The 11997-nt window shown below is 29.0% G+C and overlaps 1 protein-coding gene across 1 annotated transcript in view; it reads left to right on the top strand.

The window, feature by feature from the left end:
• The window catches only part of LOC113378406, a gene marked incomplete in the record, with an annotated part of 191058 nt that overhangs the window by 125084 nt on the left and 53977 nt on the right, over nt 1–11997 (top strand). Inside the window, 2 exon segments of the mRNA XM_026618933.1 lie at nt 11677–11846; nt 11926–11997. Of these exon segments, the coding sequence (XP_026474718.1) occupies nt 11677–11846; nt 11926–11940 (185 nt within the window).

Here is an 11997-nt window from a genome sequence, read left to right as displayed (position 1 = left end):
ATATTATAGATGATTTAATTTAGTACAATTTTGCTGAATATTTCATTCAAATCAGACAAACCGTTCAAAAGTTACAAGAGATTTAATAAAAAGTAGACCATTGGGTTGCAGAACCCTATGTCAGGCATAAGTTAACAAAGTTTTACTTCAAATATAGGCATGTTGGGTATCAAATGAAAGGTCTCGACGAGCACTTTCCAAATATCTTAGTACAAACTCAATAAAGCTATAGGATTCTATATAGGCTATTTATTTAATTCCTAATATCAATTCAAGTATACCAAGTTGCTCCAGAATCATTTCTTTGTTTGTCGATATTATAGATCTTTTAATTTAGAACAATTTTGCTGAATATTTCATTCAGTTTGGACAAACCGTTTAAAAGTTACAAGAGATTTATTAAACAGCCAACCAATGGGTTGCAGAACTCGTGGTCAGACATAAGTTTAAAAGTTTTACTTCAAATATAGGCATGTTGGGTATCAAATGAAAGGTCTCGACGAGCTCTATCTAAAAATCGTAGCACCGACCCAAACAAAGCTATAGGGTTCCGTACCAATCAACTTTCAATAACTTTTTTCCTACAAAATTACACCACAGCTTTTCTATTTTTTTTAATACTCCTACTCTTACTTACTATTTAATACTTTTCTTACTAGTATGATAAATTGCTTTTAGTTCTTTACCGGAGTCTGGAAATGACTCCGGGTAATAATTTCTAAGATTTGTCACGTCTTAAGAGACACTTAGGCGAAAGTATTAGAGACTAACGCTCTAGTAAAGAAGGTCTAATTTAAGGGACGGATCTTCATGTTTTTATATAATTTGGGAAAACGGTTGGGTTAAGGTAAAAAGTTTGTTTGAACAATTTGTTGGGTATTAAATTTTGAAGATTTTTTGTTAATATTTGTTTAATAAATTTTTGGTAGTTTAGACAGTACGTTGGTTGGAAAATGATACAAGTTTTGGTATACTATTACAGTTGTTGAAAGTCATCAAAGGTTGATTTTAGATTTATATATATATATATTATATATATATATATATATATATAAGTTGGAAAATCGTTTTTCATGACCCGGAGTCATTCCGGAATCCGGAAATGCTGAACGCTTACGGAAGCGAAAAATGTATTTCCGGAAAAATGATTAATGTCGACAACGATTTGAAAACACATACTACATTTATAATATATATTTTTTATTTTTGTTTGCAATAGTAAATCGAAGCTCTACTGACGAGGAAAATAAGTAAAATTGAGTAGAATATTAGGAAAAACAACTATACTAACAAGTAACATCATTGTAATAAATAAAACTGGTTAGAATAAAAGAAAACAAATGGATTGCTCGTCAGTAGAGTTCTTTCTTCAAATCCGATGTCAAATGTTTGTGTAGGCACTATGATATTTGGATAGTGCTCGTTGAGACCTTTCATTTGATACCCCATATGCCTATATTTGAAGTAAAACTTGCAAGCTTATGCCTGAGCACGAGTTCTGCAACCCAATGGTCAGACTTTTATTATATCTTTTGTAACTTTTGAACGGTTTGTCCAAAATGAATGGAATATTCGGTGCATTTGTTTAAAAATGAAAAATTAGAAGCTTTAAAGCAATTCGATATATTTAAATAAACTAAAAGGAATAAATTAGAGTTGAAAATATAATGTGTATGGAACCCTATTGGTTAGTTTTGCTAGTAATTAGGATTTTTGGATAGAGTTTATCAAGACCTTTCATTTGATACCCAACATGCCTATATTTGAAGTAAAACTTTTTAACTAATATTTGATACCAAATTCTGCAACCCATTGGTCCACATTTTTCATTGCTTATAACTTTTGAACTGTTTGTCCAAAGTAAATAGAATATTCGGCAAATTTGTGCTAAATTAAAAGATCTATAATATCGTCTAACAAAATAATAATTTTGGAGCAACTTCGTATACTTCAATTGATATTGGGAATTAAATAAATAGTTTATATAGAACCCTGTTGGTTTATTCAGTTCGGTTATATATTATTTGTATAGTGCTCGTTGAGACCTTTCATTTGATACCCAACATGCCTATATTTGAAGTAAAACTTTTTAACTCACTTTGCACCTGCCGTACTGCTTAGACTACTTAATTTTGTTCCTGCACTTACTTATTAAAACGGTTGTAACTTCTAAACCATTCGACTTATATGAATGATGTCTTCGGCAAATTTGTTTAAAATTAAATTATCTATAATATTGCTGAACATTCAAAACACCTATAGCAATTCGGTAAACTTCAAATATGCAATTAAACATAAAATTTAGTATAATAGACACGAGCCAGAGTGAATCATGGACCTGCCTTTGGTGGAAAACACATCGTTAATAACATATTTGTATAGTGCTCATCAAGACCTTTCATTTGATATCCCACATGCCTATATTTGAAGTAAAACGTTTTGACTCACACTTCAAACCAAATTCGGCAACCCATTGGTCCACTTTTTATTAGGCTTGTAACTTTTGAACGGTACGTCTAATCTAAACGCAACATTCAGCAAATTTGTTGGAAATTAAATTATATACAAATTACTCTAATACCATATAACTCTACAGCAACTCTTTATACACTAAAATACAAAATAAATGTTTTTTCTACCATTTGTAGTAATAAGATTTGTTTATATGTATTTCTGAAGACTCCGGTAATTTTCATAATCATATAGTGCTCGTCGAGACCTTTCATTTGATATCCCACATGCTTATATTTGAAGTAAAACTTCTTAACTCGCATTAGACCTCAAATTCAGCAACCCATTGGTCTTTAAAAGTTACGGCACTTTTTATTATGCTCGTAACTTTTAAACCGTTCATCCAATCAAAACGCAATATTCAGCAAATTTGTTGCAAATTAAATTATCTATAAATTTTTCTAACACCTAAAGCACCTACAACAACTCCGTATACCCTAAAATTAAAAAAAAATAATGAAAAATTTTCCTACATTTGTAGTAGTAGTAAGTATTTCAAACGACTCCGGTAATCCTTTAAATCCGGGTACTACAGGATGTAGTCTTAGCGTTTCCGGAGAGCTTCATCACCGGACTTATTTAGTTTCCGGTACACCGGAGCGGAAATTTCCGGTGGAGCAAACAATTGAAACAGTGAAGTAGTAAATAAATTATTAGAAGGGTTTCGTTTAAAAGGGCGCGTTTTCGCAAAGTATTGAAGGTAGGGGTTTAAGATTTTGGTACGGGGTACCTTGAACTATTTTTTAAATGTTAAAAATATATACACACCTAGTTTCTGAAGAAAATTAAAAGTTATGGATTTTTTTTCTAAAGCAACTACATGCCAAAATATATTGATAAATAATTATGTGCATCATGTTTATATAATTTGCTTGTCAGTAGAGTTCTTTTTGTTTTGTTCTGCCTTTTTTTTAAATTTTGTCCACACTATTTTTGATCGTCAGTAGAGTTCCTTTTTAAGATCAAATTAATTTTAATTAATAATCATTTTTTGAAGTTTTTTTTAAAGTTGATATTTATTTCGAAAGTTAGTAGAGTTCTTTTTTATAGTTTGCTTGTCAGTAGAGTCCTTTTTTATCTTAATTTTTAATATATAGCTTTGTATGTTAGAAGAGTTTTTTTGAAATTATTTTGCTGGTCAGTAGAGTCCTTTTTTTACTTCAGATTTTTCATATATTAATTTTGCTTATCAGTAGAGTTCTTTCTATGATCAGATTTTTAATACATTAATTTTGCTTGTCAGTAGACATCCTTTTCAAATCTTTTTGATAAAAATTAAAGTTTGCTCGTCAGCAGAGTCCTTTTTTAATTTTAATAAGAATATAAAAGTTTGCTCGTCAGTAGAGTCACTTTTTTAATCTTTTAGTTAAAAATTTAAGTTTGCTTGTCAGTAGAGTCCCTTTTTTACTCTTTTAGTTCAAAATTGAAGTTTTAATCTTCTAGATCATAATTATAGTTTGTTCGTCAGTAGAGTCCCTTTTTATATTAAAATAAAAGTTTGCTTGTCAGTAGAATCCCTATTTTATTTTATCGTTCAAAAGTGAAGTTCAAAAGTGAAGCCAGTAGAGTCCCTTTTTTACAATCTCGATTAAAATTTAAGTTTCTTTGTCAGTAGAAATTTTTCATTGATTTTTTTTAATATCTTAATTTTGCTCGTCAATAGAGTTCTTTTTCTTAGATTAGACATTTCCTATATATATTTTGCTTTTTTTAATTTATTTTGATCGTCAGTAGAGTTACTTTTTAATCTTCTTGATCAAAACTATAGTTTTTAAAATCTTTTAGTTCAAAAATAAAGTTTGCTCGTCAGTAGAGTTCCTTTTATTTCTACTTAATCAAATTTAAGTTTGCTCGCCAGTAGAATTCTTTTTTCTTTAAAAAAAATTTTTTTTTTAATTCCTGTAGTTTGTTTATAAACAGAGTCCTCTTGTTAATAAAATAAGTTCGATTGTCAGTAGAGTCCCTTTCATCCGTTTTAACTTTTTACTAAATTTATTTTGCTCGTCAGTAGAGTCCTTTTCTAATTATCAAGATTATTTCAAGTCTACTATTGTCTTGAAGGAAGTAGGTAGGACCTTTTCTTTAATTAAGAAGAAACTCCGGTAATTAGTCCGGGGAAATTAACGCCCGGAATATGCTAAACAGCCATTTGCGTATACTGTCCTTTGCAGGAGAAAGGATAACATTAATCCTGCGATTAATTTATCACCGCGAAGGAGCGGAAAATTATATATATATATATATATATATATATATATTTAAAATGGCAAAAATTGATATTATCACCATGTTAGAATAAGATATTTGTATAGTGCTCGTCGAGACCTTTCATTTGATACCCCACATGCCTATATTTGAAGTAAAACTTTCTGACTTATGTCTGTTCTCGTGCTCTGCAACCCAATGGTTTACTTTTTATTAAATCTCTTGTAACTTTTAAACGGTTTGTCATAGAGCAGTAGAATATTCTACAATGTTTTACAAAATTTAATTATATACAAAATTGTCTAATACTCCAAAGCTTTATAGCAGCTCAGTTAGCTCTGATAGCTAAAAAGTAGTTCTACATGAGAGATGTTCATTAAATACGGCACCCCATTGGTTTGTTTCTAGCATGTTTGGATAGAGCTCGTCGAGACCTTTCATTTGATACCCCACATGCCTATATTTGAAGTAAAATGTTCTTACTTATATACGTCTTCAGATGCAAAAACTAAAGCAGAAAAAGTGATTCTACTAACGAGCAAACATAATTCTTTGCCAGAAAAAACATTTATTTTACATTTTTGGGTATACCAAATTGTTGTAGGTCCTTTAGGTGTTAGAAAAATTTGTAGATAATTTAATTTCCAACAAATTTGCTGAAAGTAGCGTTTTGATTGGACGAACGGTTCAAAAGTTACGAGCATATTAAAAAGTGCCGTAACTTTTAAAGACCAATGGGTTGCCGAATTTGAGTTCGGGTGTGAGTTTAGACGTTTTACATCAAATATAGGCGCGTTGGGTATCAAATGAAAGGTCTAGACGAGCACTATACAAATATGTTATTAACAATGTGTTTTTCCTCCAAAGGCAGGTCCATGATTCACTCTGGCTCGTGCCTATTATACTAAATTTTATGTTAAATTGCATGTTTGAAGTATACCGAGTTGTTGTAGGTATTTCGAATGTTCAGCAATATGGTAGATGATTTAATTTCGAACAAGTTTGCCAAAGATATTATTTGTATAAATCGATTGGTTTAGAAGTTACAAACGATTTAGTAAATAAATGCACGAAGGAATGGCCGTACTATAAGTGGTACAGCGGGTCCAAAATGAGTTAAGAAGTTTTACTTTAAGTATAGGCATGTTGGGTATCAAATGAAAGGTCTTGACGAGCACTATTTAAATATCACAGTCACAAATAGAACAAACCAACAGGGTTTAGTATCTTATTATTATCGTGCATCCAGTAGAAGTTTTTTTTGTTTTTAACAACATTTTAGAGTAAAGCGAGTCGACATAGAGCCTTAGGCTCTTAGACACTATTATATATCATTTGAATTTGTAAAAATTTGCCGAAAATTTGACTAGTCTACGGCAAATAGTTCAAAAGTTACAAGCGATAGAGTAAACAAATGCACAAAGGAGTTGCAGTAATATAAGTAGTACAGCGGGTCCAAAACGAGTTAAGAAGTTTTACTTCAAATATAGGCATGTTGGGTATCAAATGAAAGGTCTTGACGAGCTGTATCTAATAAATATCATACTAATAAGCTACAAAATTCCTATAGGGTTCCGTACACAATATTTTTTTAACTACTAATATCAATTTTTTTAAGTTAAAAGATACCAAGTTGCTATAGAGTTCTTACTATGTCAGTAGGTATTATAGATTTCTAAATTTAGAACAAATTTGCCGAATATTTCATGTATTTTGGACGAACGGTTCAAAAGTTACAAAAGATTTAACAAAAGGTAAACCAATGGGTTGCTGCACAATGGGTGGATAATTTATGACGTCAAATATAGGCATGTGGGGTATCAAATAAAAGGTCTCAACGAGCTCTATCCAAACTTAACCTCAAAAGGCTCAAAAACCTTAAGGGTTCTGCACTATTATTTTTTTCATCATTTTTAATTTCTTGCTTGAGACGTTGACGTATGACGTTGTGGCTAGTGTTGTATTGCAGAATTAAGTGTGTTTGTATTTTTATGAATTAAAAACAAGTCCAATGTATGACATACTAAAATTTCAAACAAATTTTTCGAAACATGCCTTTAATTTCACACTTGTTTTATTATACTACAAAACTATTCGCCTTTAATGCAGTACGTTTATGAAATAATTTATAAAATGATTATATTTCATAATATATGCTTAAATACAATTTTTAAATTTAAACGTAGGCCTTATATATAATATACCTTAATTAGAGCCTTGTACTAATAATAAAATTTTAAATCCAAACCTTTTTATTAAATAACTGTATAATACAATTGTACTAACAAAATATATACTAAAAAAATCAGAAAAGTTGTTTTTGAAGGCCTTGTACAGCCTTAAATTATTCTCGTACAATATTTATATACAAGACAAAATTAAAGAGAATTTAATTAGTTAAAAATTTGTAGAAGACTGTTTTTAATTTAGGTAATTGCTTTTGGAGTTATATAAGAAAGAATGAAAAAAATTATATATATAATTTTCTTGTTTTTCTCGAATTAATTCCCACAGGATAATCCCACAGGATTACCGCTACTCGCCAAGAGGGAAGAAAACAATAAAATCTCTGGAATAATCCTTGAGACGAAAAAATAATATATATATATATATATATATATATATACGAGTTTGTTTTTCATACCTTTTAAGATAATTGCGAAAAAAAAACTTTGAGGCATGTTTGAATTATTGTAGAGCCAAAATAAATAAAGATACATTAAAATGTTATTAGCAAAAAGTTTTTAGAATTTTATAAGCTATATTTTGTGTTTAAGAACGTTTTTGCGTAACTGGACATGTCTTTAAATTATAAAAACACAAACACACTTAATTTCACAATGCAACACTAGCTACAAGCTATTTTATACGTCAACAACCAAAGCAAGAAATTAAAAATGCAGAAAAAATTAAATGTACGGAACTCTAAAGGTTTTTTCGGTCCATTCATATGATATTCGGATAGAGCTCGTCGAGACCTTTCATTTGATACCCCACATGCCTATATGTAACTTTACAAAGTTTTAACCCATTGTCCCGCAACCCATTGGTTTACCTTTTATTAAATCTCTTGTAACTTCTGAACGGTTTGTCTAAAATACATGAAATATTCGGCAAATTTGTGCTAAATTTAAAGATCTATAATATTGTATAACATAGTAAAAATAGTAAAACAACTTTGTGTACTTCAACTAATAAATATTGATTTTAAAATAAAAAAAATATTGTGTACGGAACCCTATAGGTTTGTTAAATTTTTACTATGATATTTAGATAGTGCTCGTTAAGACCTTTTATTTGATACCCAACATGTCTATATTTGAAGTAAAACTTCCTTACTCGTTTTGGACCCGTTGCACTAATTATAGTACCGTAACTCGTTCATGCATTTATTTACTAAAGCGCTTGTAACTTTTGACATATTTGTCGTAGACTAGTCAAATATTCGGCAAATTTGTACAAAATTAAATTACGTATAATACTGTCTAATATTGTAAAGCCATACGGCGACTCGGTTTACTCTAAAACGTGTTTGAAAACAAAAAAAATAGTGCTAGATGCTTGATATATATAAAATACGGAACTCTGTAGCTTTATTTGTGTTTAAACATATATATTTGGATAGTGCTCGTCGAGACCTTTTATTTGATACCCAACATGCCTATATTTGAAGTAAAACTTCTTTACGCATTTTGGACCTGCTGTACTACTTATAGTACGGCAACTCGTTTATGCATTTATTTACTAAATCGCTTGTAACTTTTGAACTATTTGTCGTAGACTAGTCAAATATTCGGCAAATTTGTTCAAAATTGAATAATGTATAATACTGTCGAATATACCAAAGCTCTACGGATACTCGGTTTACTGTAAAACGTTATTGAAAACAAAAAAACTACTACTGGATGTTCAATAATAATTATAAGATACTAAACCCTGTTGGTCTGTTTTATTTGTGACTCTGATATTTAAATAGTGCTGGTCGAGACCTTTCATTTGATACCCAACATGCCTATATTTGAAGTAAAACTTTTTAACTCACTTTGGACCTTCTGCACCGCTTAGACTACTTCATTTTGTTCCTGCACTTACTTATTAAAACGGTTGTAACTTCTAAACCGTTAGACATATTCGCATGGTGTCTTCGGCAAATTTGCTTAAAATTAAATTATCTTTAATTTTGCTGAACATTCAAAACACCTACAGCAACCCTGTATACTTCAAATACACCCTTAAACATAAAACTATAATATAAACCAACACAAAACTCTGACTTTCCGAGGCTCGTTTGGGAAAACTATCCATCACACAAAGCCCAAATTTGAGTATATCACTCCTTAGACATATCTTTAAATTCAAAAAATCTTTTGCTATACCTCAGACCCTCCAAACCCCTAAAAAACCCTATCTTATAATTTATTCCATCACCCCAAAAATAGTTTTCTCATCTTCAAACGCGATTTTGGCTGCCTGAGAGTAAATATTACAGTTTCCAGGGGCGGAGTTATGTTTGTTTGATCAATATTATGATCACGTACGAAGTTTAAGGGGGTTGTAGTCTCTAGAAACCCACAGAAGCACTAAAATAACCCTCCCAAACCCCCAAAACTATATATAGAACCCCTTTAACTTGAAAACTATCCTTGTACACGTTGGAAAGTTTTATATTTAGTGTTATTATTAATTTTGGGGGGTGGTTTGTGGGTTTTTTTGGGAGTTTACAGTGTTTTGTTGTATGGGGAAGTTTTTGGTTGTTTATTTGGCTATGTTTTTTTGGAATATTGTTTATAGTTTGGATAAATAGTTTAGGAGTTATAGTTAAAAATGTACCGGTTTGTTTTTGGTAGATTATAAATTTTTATAACGCGTGATAGGGTACAAAAATTGCTTTTAAGGCCGAAATATGTATTTTAGTATAGTATATTGTTAAGGAAAACTAAAGTTAGTTTATTTAGCTACATTTTTGCTTAATATAGTTTATAGTTTATATAATTAGTTTATTAGTTACAAATAAAAATATATAGCGTTGCAGTTTTATTCGTAAATTTTGTTATATACAGTAAACAAGATTAACAAGATGAATTTTCAAAGGCGTTTTAAAGGCTTAAATTGTTAGTCAACAAAATCTTGGTCTTAGACGAAATTAAAGATAATTTCTTTAGCTAAAAATTTCCCAAATAAAGTTTATAGTTTAAACAAATAGTTTACAAGTTATATTTTAAAATTCAATTTTAGTATGTATATTCTAAAATATAAAAACGTTTAAAATGATCCTGGATAAATAAAATAGGTTTTTGAAGGCGTTTTGAAGGCTTAAATTGTTAGTAAACAAAATCTTGGTCTTAGACAAAATTAAAGATACAATATATATCTAAATATGTCTCAAATATAGTTTATAGTTTAACTAAATAGTTTACAAGTTATATACTAAAATGTATAAACGTGTTCGCTATTTCATTTCTTTCCATTATAGTTCATAATGAGTCCGGGTAAACTTAACTAATTTTTAAAGGCGTTTTAAAAGCCTAAGTTGTTAATAAAAAAAAATTTGGTTTAACACAAAATTAAAGATAATTAATTTAGCTAAAAATTTCCCAAATATAGTTTATAGTTTAAACAAATAGTATACAAATTATATACTAAAATATATACACGTGTTCATAATGATCTCGGATATACTTATTTAGTTTTGCAAGGCGTTTTAAAGGCTTATATAATTAGGCCACTATAGTATATTATTAGTTTAAACTGAAGATAATTTAATTAGCTACAAATTTGGTTAATATAGTTTATAGTTTAAATGATTAGTTTATGAGTTATATCTAAAAAATGTATATCATTGGAATTTTATTCATAAATAGTTAATGAGCGTCGCAAGATGAATTTTTAAAGACGTTTTAAAGGCTTGAATTGTTAGTAAACAAAATTTTGGTCTTAGACAAAATTAAAGATAATTTATTTAGCTAGAAATTTCCCAAATATACTTTATAGTTTAAATTAATAATTTAGAAGTTATTTTAAATAAACATACATCTGTTTCTTAAATTTTTGTATATACTTTGATTTTAAAGGTTTAATTAAATTTATAATTCTAATGGCTTAAACAAACTTTAATATTAATATAATATAATTTAATTTAATATAATATTTAATTTTTTTAATATAATATAATTAATTTAATATAATATAATATTTAATTTATTTAATATTTAATTTAATATAATATTTGATTTATTTAATATTTAATATAATATAATATAATATAATATAAATGCTAGATTAAATTAAAGATAATTTAAAGTACTCAAAATTACCTCAACAAAGTTTATAGTTTAAAAAATTAGTTTATAAAAATACTTATAAATGTAAAAAATATAAATTATATTATAATTTATATATATACTTATGAGTTTAGTATGTACTTGTCCTAACAAAACTCTTATATGTATACTTGTATACAAAAATAAGACTTTTGGGTATTTTTAACGTTTGCACAAGGCTTTGGGGTATAACATACCCAAAAAACAGCCTTGTAGTTTAAACAGAACTCAAAAAACAAACCTTTGAAACTTATATCAATACTTATGTACTTGTGTAAAAATAAAGTATCTTGTACAAAAAAGCTTCTAACTTTTGTTACAAGCAAAACTTAGTGCTTTAAGTATTTTTAAAATTTAAACAAAGGTCTTAAGGGTACTTTACCCTAATTACAACCCTGTGCATTAAACCTAAACCTACAAAACTTAGTCTTGAAATTAATTTTGCACACCTAGGTAGTTGTCTCACAAAAACACCCATAACTCTCGTCAAAACACAAAATTGTACACTTTTATATTTTTATAATTTAAACAAACCCTCAAGGTTTTTCATACCAAAATTACAACCCTCTACCTTTACCCAAAACCCAAATATAATTATTTGAAATCAACTTTGTCAATTTTCATTTCTATTTTTCTACAGATCTCTCCACCAGTACAACAAGAACAGAGAGCGAAGTCGCTTCATCAAATATTCAAACCACTAGTCCTCAAGAAGCAAAGACGCAGTACCAAGTGGTTAAAATCAAAGCTGGAAAAACGGCTGTGCCATCTAGTGTTATTGTCGGGAATTTCGACAAATCTATTCAACAAGTGAGATAAAAAATGATTAAATTTCATTTTTGTGAAAAAAAATTGTATAAATAATTGTTTATTATTGTTTTTGCTGCAGATTCGCGATTTTTGACGCTGGAGCAAGGAATGCGCGCCAGCAGACTGTGGTAGTCGGAGATACTGTGGAGAT

This window comes from Ctenocephalides felis, unplaced genomic scaffold, assembly GCF_003426905.1.
Source record: "Ctenocephalides felis isolate EL2017-DRISC unplaced genomic scaffold, ASM342690v1 CF-g0.4_SCAFFOLD_01886, whole genome shotgun sequence".
Lineage (NCBI taxonomy): Eukaryota > Metazoa > Arthropoda > Insecta > Siphonaptera > Pulicidae > Ctenocephalides > Ctenocephalides felis.
This window is presented reverse-complemented; position numbering and strand designations above follow the sequence as displayed.